The sequence below is a fragment of the Pomacea canaliculata genome, linkage group LG10 (assembly GCF_003073045.1).
Source record: "Pomacea canaliculata isolate SZHN2017 linkage group LG10, ASM307304v1, whole genome shotgun sequence".
NCBI classification, from domain to species: Eukaryota; Metazoa; Mollusca; class Gastropoda; order Architaenioglossa; family Ampullariidae; genus Pomacea; species Pomacea canaliculata.
Genome location: NC_037599.1, coordinates 5445974 through 5456437, shown reverse-complemented (window position 1 = coordinate 5456437; position 10464 = coordinate 5445974). Strand labels below are relative to the sequence as shown.

Below are 10464 nucleotides of genomic sequence, written 5' to 3'. Positions count from 1 at the left end.
TGGTTCCCAGCCCCTATTGACTCGTTAATATTTGAAAGTTACAGGCTATATAGGTATTTGTTTTAATGAGAACAGTTAGAATGCAATATAAATGGAGTTAAATAAACATAAAAACATTAACGAAAGCATTTAAACATCAGAAAACTTGCCGTTTTGACGGCGTGGTTGGAAACAGGTGTGGGGAGGAAGGGGTGGAATTACTGCTTTGATTCTCCCTCCATGAGCACACCTGACATTATAAAATCTGGGGAGACTTCCCTTTTCTGTAGCTTTGAGGTTAAAGGAAAAATCTTGTCCAGTGTCTGTTCCTTCTGACTTTTGTAAAACTCTTCGGTAATACGACATCACATATCCGACAGACGCATGCCACCTTCATACTTTGAAATCATTTCCTTTTTCAATTCATTTGTTGGCCGCTTTCTTGTCATTACCTCACTACTAATTGCTCTTAATCTTCTTTGGAGCCATCATTGAGGATTATCTTATTAAAATAAAGCACAAAAATCACTAAATAAGAAGGATGCGCATAGATAAGGAACGACCGATCGTAACGGTGTCTCGAGCGCGAATGATGACATGCTGGTCGGTCACGTGTGGTTCACGTGGCTGTTCATTATCCGAAATTTTGTTCGCTATCAGAGACACATTTTAAACGAAATTTTTGTTCGTTAACCGAAATATTCGCTATCCGAGGCGTTCGCTAACCGAGGTTCCACTGTAACTCTATTTTGTAAACTAAACTGACCCAATTCTCAAGAAAAGTATTGAGCGATGCTTGTGTTTAAAGTTGACAATCACATCTCGCCGACAATCAACTCTCACCAACGACGGTTCAGTGACGTCATTCGACAACACAACATGGCGGCCAAATTTAATGGCGCCTCATACCTGTGTTTTAGAAGCGCTTGTAAGTAAAGCGTTGGTTGGCAACCCAAAATGTTTAGGGGACATAATTCAGAACATTAGTATACATCATTTCATCCAACTTACCATATTCCTTAGTTTTTATGTATATAAAATATATAAGAAAATGAGAAACACAAGAAAATATTGTTTTTCATAATGATACACTGACTAACTGAACCCACCAAGAACAGTCTGTTTAAACTGTCTTTTTTTCTGTTTGGACGAGGGGAGTAATCAACCTCTGCACCATGCCTCTATTTTCGTCACGTTGACGCTAGACCCGAAAACGTTCATGTGAGTGAATGCGGAGAGAGGATACCTCAGAATATGTTGATAGAAGAATACTTTGTTCATATAAATCTGCAACAACAAACAAATACAAATCATAGAGACAATACTTTAGCGAAAACTGACACAAACCACATGATATGACACATAAAATAACGCAGATCAATTAATAATAGCTATTAACTGCGTTATTGTAGTTTAAAATTGGCAGGCTGTTGTGTGTGTGTGTGTTTTCAAATACACAACATCTGTAAAGACAGTGTTCAGGTTTATGCAAGATCGTTATAAGACTTCATTATGTCAAGAGCTTAATTACCATGAGTGATCTTTCCGAAATTCTACCTCTCATACACCAAACACATTGGAAAATGCTAAAGAACTTTCAAGGATATTCTATCTGAATTTTCTCACATGCACGGTTGTTGATGAGTTCACTGTCAGTCTGTAGAAAAATGGTGTTCCGACCACCAGAGGGAAAGGAGGGTTGGTCACATTAGTGTATGCTCCATATTTTACCATTGACACTGTCAGTGACCTGCAGGTAACCTTCAAACCGCCAAGTCGTTAGGACCGTGCGATTGTTGTTATATCCTTGATATATCTGGATATCAATTCTGTGGGGAAACAAAACAAGCAAGCCACTTTTAATAGATGTATATACAGATATAGGTAAAGATTTTTTTTAGTTTTTTGGGTTTTTTTATTTCGTGTGCTCACAGGTTTATTCGTTGTTTCTTTTTTAAGTTTTGCTTTTTTGTTCATGTGTGTATTCCTTCGGATAACACTTTCTTCCTTCTGTTGTTTACTTTAGTAAACCGTCTCTCAGGTTATTTATTCATTCATCCAGTTAGTCAGATATTAGTGACTTTCAGCCAGTAAGTCTATGTGATTGATGTCAAATAGGGCAGTTTTTAGCAAAATGTAGCAGGTATTGAAATAGATGTATTTGATGTTTACTTAGACTTGTTTGTTGGAACGCCTTCCACACACATTGACCAGCCTTCCACCACTGTCCCAGGTATGGCAATGATGACTTGGCTAGCATTCATCCTTGTCTAAAGAAAAACATATAAATTATCGGAAGAACATAGCGAACTTTATGCATGAAGAAGAACAACAAGAAGAAGAACAAGAATAACAAGAATGACGATGATGATGACATTGCAAAAGGTTGTAGCGTTTATTCCGCGTGTATCAGAGCTTCTAACATGAACACTTATGTATATTTTTATGTCTGAATGTTTTGACTGTTTGTAGTTGATACCGGAATGTTGTTTGTGTTGGCATTTCAGTCAACTTAGTGTTCCCACGCTACGTGAACTGACAATACAAACTTGCTAACCTCGGGGTATCTCCAGACACTCTTCTCACACTGAGCAGCGATGGACGTCCAATTTCCATCATCCATACACGTGATCACAGTTTTCAGGAGAAAGTAGTCGTTGTCACATGTGATGTTTCCTTCTACCGACAACAGCGACCGCTGAATCGTCACTGAGCCGTTACTGACCTGAAGTATGGTGTCTGGACAGTGTAAACCTGTATACACAAGGACCAGACCAGACAGATCACAAGTCATTGTTGTTCTTGTCTGTTTGCGAGCTCTTACCTCACTTCATCGACTCATTTGTCTCGTAACCAGCTTTTATCACAGGAGTTTATAGTCAACTAAAAGACGAATCAGTTTAATAATTAACAGATTATACTGTAAAATAAACAATCGATACACACGGCAAAAAATATAAAATTATTGAAACCCTAACCTAACATTTAAACACCTTAACAAGTGTTGACATAATTAAACAGTACACAAGTAAAAGGGGCACAACTCACCTGTGTCAGTGTACACCGATAATTGTTTGTTATTGTTGTTGCTGGTAGCACCTGCTGTTGCCGACATGGCAGAGCGGAGTAAACACAATGAAAGCTGATGGTTGTAAGCAAACACGGTGCAGTGTGGGTATTGCTTGCACTTGATGGCGCAGTGGATCACTGACCGTGCCGATAACGTCATTTCCGGTTCAGGCAATGACTGCTCGCTAGCTTTCTCGAAAGTCTTGTACTTTGCCAAGGCCAGGCCTGCGTGTGATGCCACCCAAAGAAATGAAAGAATCATCGCAGCACACATAATGGTCACACGACACATGATCTGAAAAAAAAATTTGATGAGAATAAGATATCAAACAGTCAAAAGCGAAGAGAGCACGACATTGACAAATTAGGTTGATTAGTGCTATAAAATAATTCTTTGAAGCGATATTTACAAAAGTCGCGATTTTTGTTAAAAACATGGAACAAAAGTTTACAATATAAATAAGTTATTAGTCACAAATCTGAAGCAGTTTAGGGCACTACTTTCTACCTTTGGTTTCTTGTTCACAACTAAGAAATGGCTGTTTGTGGCGTCTCAATTTTGTCTTCCTCCCGTCCCTAGATCGCAGATCCATAATATTTTGTTTGCCAGGTTCTACTGTCTTTTTTTCTTTCCGAGTTTGCTTATATACATTTCTCCCTTTACTTAGCTTTACAAATTTTTCTTGGTTTAAAAGCAATTATTATCAACATCCACAATAATGTCTGATGTTTGTAGTCATACTTGTCAACTCGAGTGTGTAAGATGACAATAATTAGTGGCATACAATGCTATATCGTCTCCAGACAGTACTTTGCAGATATAACTAAAAATAATTTTGATCTAAACTCAGCAAATAACGATATTACCTGTCTTGCGAAGTGTTGCACACAACACACAACATGAGGTATCAGTCACGGTAAAGAATTAGAATCCATATTTTGCTTACAAATACAAGAGAAGGATAATATTCTGATAGATGATGACAAGGAGAACTGGCAAGCATCTAAGCTTATATTGGAACAAAGACTTAAAATTTTAAAAGTACCCTATGGGTGATACTACCATATTAATCCCAGAACATTTTAACTTACCTTCTGAAGAACGGCTCAAATTCAGCAGCAGCACTCCGAAGAAGTGTTTCTCGACTAACACTTTGCGGGACTTCGGCGCATGCGTCGTGTCTTTCTGAGGATGGACGGGAGATTCTTGTCCTCACCAAATGTGCGGTGGTCATTTTGTCATTTTAAAAAATCCCTTCTTTCTTGTTTCCATTTAATATTATTTGCTTTGCAAGCCTCTTTACCACATACGCGATTGAAAGAACCTTTCAATGCAGGTAACGGCAGGTATACCAGACCGTTATTTGTATTAAACTGCAGATTTCGTTTATAGCCAGCGGTCATAAAACCAGAAAGCGAAAATGGGATATAATTATCAAACCGATAAAATCCGCACAGTAAAAGGCAAAGCTGTATAGACGACCCACAAAGCGAGGGTGAATGAGCGTGGTCAGGCAGAACGTCCATGATGTTTGGATCATTAATTCTCCCATGCCCAATGTTTGCCATCCAAAGGCAATGTGTTAGAGGCTTTGCTTCAATGGCTGTAGCAAGTTCACTTTCACTTTATGGACATCATGCAATTATCTAAGCGCAATCTTTAGAAGGATTAAAGGTAAAGGAAATAAAAGAAATGAGGGCAAAAATTCAAGACACTTTTATTAATACACTTAATGTCTGGTAGGTATCGAAGGGACAGAGAAAGGGGTCGGCGAATACAGAATAGAGTGCACACGAAGTATCGCTTTCTTTCTCTCTCTTTAACACACACCCATTTATCTTTATCTTTCATCTTTATTTGTTGATGATAAGATAGATAAACTTTAAAAAGAAAATTACTATCTTCCATTTTGTTAAAATTGTTGAATTTCTTTCGTGCTTGAGCGAAAGTTGATATTTGATTGTGCGTTTCTTAATATTTTGTATGTGATTGAACCAAAAGGTGTATTTCAATGTTGGAAGACCATGTTAATGGCTTCATATATGTGGCCCATATATATATATATATGCACTCACACTTGCACAAAGTCGTAAGTATTCATAAAAAAGAAATATCTTTTGCTTTGTATGAGGCAAATGACCACGGTGTACAAAAACTTGTTTCCAAAACTGTTTACATGCCTCTTTAGAAATAAACCTTTTCTTCCAAAGCAGCTGATACATAAATCATAAATTATCAATCATAGGCTCGATTTTTACTTTATTAATCATCGCTGTGAAAGAAAAAGAGAGACGACTAAAAGATCCATACGTGAGGTTCTATTTTTCCTTGGAGCGCAAAAATGAATATTTATCTCGTAAGAAATCATTTCCTTATTCTGTTTGTACAGATTGTCACATAAATGGGTGATGGTGATATGTGTGCGTGTGCAAGCATTTTATTTGTATGCGTGATGTCATGTACTATTTCACTGGGAATATTAAAAGGCTATACCATTTGAAAAATATACTTATGTAGTACACGGTTATTGGTAGCCTGTACATAGTCATATAACTGTTACATGCATCAGTTATTCGTCTTTTTACCCAAAAAGGTGCTGTTGTGTAAGGTTCGGAAACATTTATTTTAGTAGGAATTAAATGTCTTTCTAACTGAACACCTTATTTCTCTGCAGTGTACACAACGGAACAGCATTCTTTGCCTCCATGCATATCCATAATAAAGAATACTGTCATATCCACAACAATCCAGTTCTTCTTTACTACTTTAACAGTGTCCTCAATGACTGCTTTCGAAACTTTTAATTGTATTTGATTTCTTTGATCATTAGTTGACATCAGTGAAGTCCCGTGACGCAGATAAAATCGTGGGCACTTTTCTTACAAGATGTCATTAATATTTTATTCAGTTCTCTCTTCCATTGTCTGCAGCCAAGAGTGAAGCTCAAGCCGACAAAAGGAGCACATTGCAGTGAAGACAAAGAAAAATATGGGGCACTTCGATAAAGTAGAATTCGATCAATTGAAAGTGGACGCGAAAGACGCAGAAGAAATATGTTGTTCAAAGAGAAAACTGAAGACTCAGTGTTCTTGAGCAGCAAGATGATCAATAAACATCAGCGCATGTGCAGAAGCACCAGAGACCATCAGTCAAGAGATATTTGGTATCCTGCTTGTAGCTACAGTTGATCTCCACAAGGTAAGTTGCTATCTAATCTTCTCAAACAACCTTGTCAAAAAAAAAAAAAGCCTATCTTTGTTAACCACAACTAGCGAAGCAAAAGCAGATTTCAGTAAATCTTTCAGCTTTTTTCATAACAACATTATTGTGTAAAAAGTGAATAATAATAATAACAACGAATTTTGTGGGAAATCGAGGAGCGTTTATTAAGGGATAGACAGAACACATACGAGTACCTGGCAGGACAGAAACGAATACTTCTCCTCGGGCTGTCTTGACGGTTTCCGAGAATTATGCATGCATGTGACCTCAAGTCGATGGATGACCTCTCCTAACTTAATACTGGTTGTTGATACTGTCTTTCAGCGCTTCGGTTCATAAAATAAAAAATGATCTTCAACACTAGTGTGGGCTTCTAGTACAGCTCAGGCCTACGAGTGTTCAACATAATCCTTTTATGGATTTGCAAAAGATAAGCAAATAACATTTGTCTGGTAAAAATATGTTTAGGTTTATGAGTTTATTTGTTGATATAAAAAATATCTGAATGTGTGTGTCGACAGTTTGTAAATACCATGAACTCCTACATCAGGAGGTATGTGTTTTAGGTAATAGTTGTCTTTGTTGTTGTTTTTACTATATAATAATATAATGAACTTTCAGCTCCAAATAACAAACAAAGAATAGTTACCATATACATGTTACGAGACGATGTCTAGATCCCCCGTTGATCAGATCAGACGGCTTCAGTTCCTCCACACAACATCCCGCACACCTGGGTTGTAGCAGCTCCTTATTTCTCCCCCTAAATAATTCCTAAGAAATTCATCTGTATTAATTCTATATCCATATTATTTCCTTCTCGTTCACGCTACATTCAACCGAAGATATTAAATATTTACTGTATTTGACTCAACTGCCTCGATCTCACGCACAGCTGAGACTCACAACTGAGTCAACTATGTGGCAGGATTCACAGATTTCTTGCACATTCAAATCGTTAACAAAGCCAAAAATAAGACATAAGGGTAGAATAAAATAAATAACGAATAGTTTTGACTAAGCAAGCAATTCTTACTCGCTGACTTCTGAACTTCTCTCTACACACGTCAGCTTTCTTCTGTTGTCATGTCAGCCAGTGTCGTCTGCGTCTTTTATTTCGCTAGAGTGAGCTCCCCTTAAGTAATGTTTACTTCTACTTCACGCCTTTTACTTTAACGACATACGCTAGGAAACGAATCTAAACTGTATTTCTGACAAGCTAGCACGTGATAATGAGCTGAAAATTAATAATCACAACATAATTTCAAAAATATTTTTTGCTATCTAGCCATATAGTTGTCGTTTAAAGGTTTACTTTTAAGACTTAGACTTTGAGTCAAGCCACTGAGAGATTTTTCATATTATGCCAGTTAGCTTTCTCTCTTCTTAGTTGTTCATTTCAAGGCCTTACAAACTCCTAATATTAGTGGAATATCTAAAAAAAGCACCACATCACAGTGACATAAAAACTACTGTCATTTATTTAGTACAAAAGGGTGAATAGGTCAAATCCCTTTTGAATATTTCTAGTCATTTTAAAGTGTGTGCAGATATACCCAAATAAAATAATATAATGTGTTTTAAAAAAAAGATCCAAAGCTAAAACGTTATAAAATTTATTAATGCATTTTCTTAAAAGGCAATCGAATACAATTTTTTAAAACAATTTTTTTTAAATTTAATCTTACCTCTCATTTATAACCCCTCTGCTAACTTGTTTGTTCGGTACACTTGTTTTCTCAGTCTATGCTTTCAGTCTTTGTTTTTTCGTGCATAATATTAAACGGAAAATAGAGGGTGGCATATCAAACTAAGCCCACAATGAGTGTGTTGGATTCTTCACACGATTCATTTTTATTTAACCGTTTCTTCCCTAATATTGGTTACGTGTGGTGTTTCGCGGCTAGTGTATATCTTTCATCTAGATCGAAAACAAGCGAGCAAAATACAACTATAAAGTGATCGATACTAACACCTCTTATCGTTTCTAACTGCTAACATGCTGTGCAGACTTTCAGTGCGAGGCTTAGCTGAGGAGGTTAAAAACGCGTGAAGAGATTAGGAACTGGTACATAGAAAGTTACGGATTATTGATACAATAAATTATGGGAAATAAATTCAAAACAAAGCTCGAAGAAGAAAAACACTGATACATTTACTGTTTCGTAAAATCGCAAAAACATTATTTTAAACTAATTGTGACTACTATTACATCTAACTACTTTGTTGTAGACAGGTCCCAACAGTATTTAATTGCATAATTTTTTTTTGCATTCCATCAAACTGTGCATTTTCAGATCATGAATATCGGGATCGTTGCCTTGGCTGTTGCTTTGATGACGTCACATGCTAGTCTCGCGCTCACCGCATACAAGACTTATGAAAAAGTTAGTGAGAAGTCGTTGTCGCAACAACCGGAAATGACGTTATCGGCACTATCCCAGATCGACTGCGCCATCAAGTGTAGGAAATACCCACACTGCACTGCTTTTGCCTACGACGATCATTCTTCCTTGTGTTTACTCTTCTCTTCAATGCCGGCGACCGTAGCTGATGCCGAACCACACCTCATCTAGTGGACTGTCGGTCTACACAGACACTAGTGAGTTGTCTCTCTCTGGGAAAGCCATCTGAACATGTTCAGCTTCTTTCTACATACAGACTTTAATATTCTTATACCTATCGTTGCATGTTATTAAATTGAGAAATAGCTCATCGAGATATTGTAGTCCACAAAGTAGACATGTCAGACCACTCCCTTGCCGTGGGCTGCATGAGCATGATGTGCGCTGTATGAATGTTGGGCTTATTAAGAAGGTTTATTCCGAATTGATTCACCTGTCTCGTGGGCACCATTCTTCCATAATCAAAGAGTATGAGTGTTATGTGAGCTGTACCAGTGTAACGAGGGCAGTCTGAGTGTTTTTGGGGTTGTAAATCAAGTAAGGGTTAGGGTTTGGATATTATAAGTGTTGTGTGGACTTTATGAGCACCATGTTGACTGTCTATACAGGTAGTCACTGTCTAAGCACCGCACTTAACGTAAGCCATGGCTTAGTGTCGGTACAACGGTCACTGTGGTCAGTGGAAGGAAACATCACCTGTGACAACGACTACTTGCTCCTTCCAGATGTGACGTCAGCAGTCACGTGCCTGGCTGATGGCAGCTGGTCCACGATCAAGGCTGAGTGTGTGAAGAGAGTGTGGAGATACCCCGAGGTGAGTGTGACACCCTTGGGTAGCTCTCATTTCCACCCGACGAGAGAATGAATCATTATGTTTACCATGAGAATGCTGCAGGGCTTTAGAACAAAATTAGAAAAAGAGACGCAGGAACATTTAGACGGTGAAATATGTATGTACCAAGATCTTTGATGACTGTGTAGGAGGTTTATTTAGAACAGATCATGTTTGTTATGTCTTTCATAATCAAATAATTCTTCTTTAATTGTAATAGCAGATGGAAGACCGTTTAGATAATTACCACAGTACTCGCGTGATTGATGACAGCACATACAGACAAACAAATAAACCTGTACGAATGCAAGGCGTGCCCCTTTAATGTTCACTCATACAAGTGTGTTTGCTTCTTACCTAGTCTAACATTCGTATTTTTAATTTTTTTTTTGCAGACAAAGATGATTTTAGGCCACGTCACCTTTCCCATACCTGGTTCTGTGATCAAAGGCTGGTCACTGTGTGTCGAGGGGGTTCCTACCACCAACACTGAGTGAGCAGTTAATAAATCTATGTTATCTGTTTATATATGTTTTGTTTCAAGCTACAGCAGAAATTATTCACACATGTCTGTGATCTCTACAAATCGCTCTCCCTAATAAAAGTTTGAGAGCGAGCAAAAATATTTTTCTGCAATCCTCAGTTGCATGCTAAGCGAACTAGCTGTTTACCAAATTAGCAAAACGAATGAACAACTGTATGTCTAAAAACAAATGAACTTTGTTTCGAATATAAAAGTATTTTTTCACAATGTTTCCCTCTTTTCAACAGAACAATAGTGGAGATATTTCAAGGCTCATCTTCTAACCGTCCCGTTCACACAAGCTGGCGGTTTCCTAACTGCTTGGCGCTCAATGACATGATCAGTGGCATATGGGGAGCAGAAGTGGATGTTTGGACTCCCCCTTTCCCTCTGGTGGTCGGGAAACCATTTTTCTACAGACTGACAATGAACA

The 10464-nt window shown here is 37.7% G+C and overlaps 1 protein-coding gene across 1 annotated transcript; it reads right to left on the bottom strand.

Moving 5' to 3' along the window:
• Window positions 1-1127: 1127 nt before the first annotated feature.
• Window positions 1128-6642, bottom strand: LOC112573913. Its single transcript, XM_025254614.1, has 6 exons — window positions 6466-6642; window positions 3028-6277; window positions 2537-2733; window positions 2152-2249; window positions 1606-1808; window positions 1128-1266 (listed from the first exon to the last, which is right to left on the bottom strand). The coding sequence occupies exons 2-5, from the start codon at window positions 3338-3340 to the stop codon at window positions 1688-1690; spliced, it is 729 nt and encodes a 242-aa protein (XP_025110399.1). The 5' UTR covers window positions 3341-6277; window positions 6466-6642; the 3' UTR covers window positions 1128-1266; window positions 1606-1687.
• Window positions 6643-10464: the final 3822 nt, after the last annotated feature.

Bases quoted from the DNA above. Each gene is read 5' to 3' on its own strand.
- LOC112573913 (XM_025254614.1), bottom strand. From the start codon at position 3,340: ATGTGTCGTGTGACCATTATGTGTGCTGCGATGATTCTTTCATTTCTT. The intron at 2,734-3,027 runs GTGAGTTGTGCC...TTGTGTATACAG, and splicing joins ATCGGTGTACACTGACACAG to GTTTACACTGTCCAGACACC. The intron at 1,809-2,151 runs GTAAACATCAAA...GTTTCCCCACAG, and splicing joins GTTCCAACAAACAAGTCTAA to AATTGATATCCAGATATATC.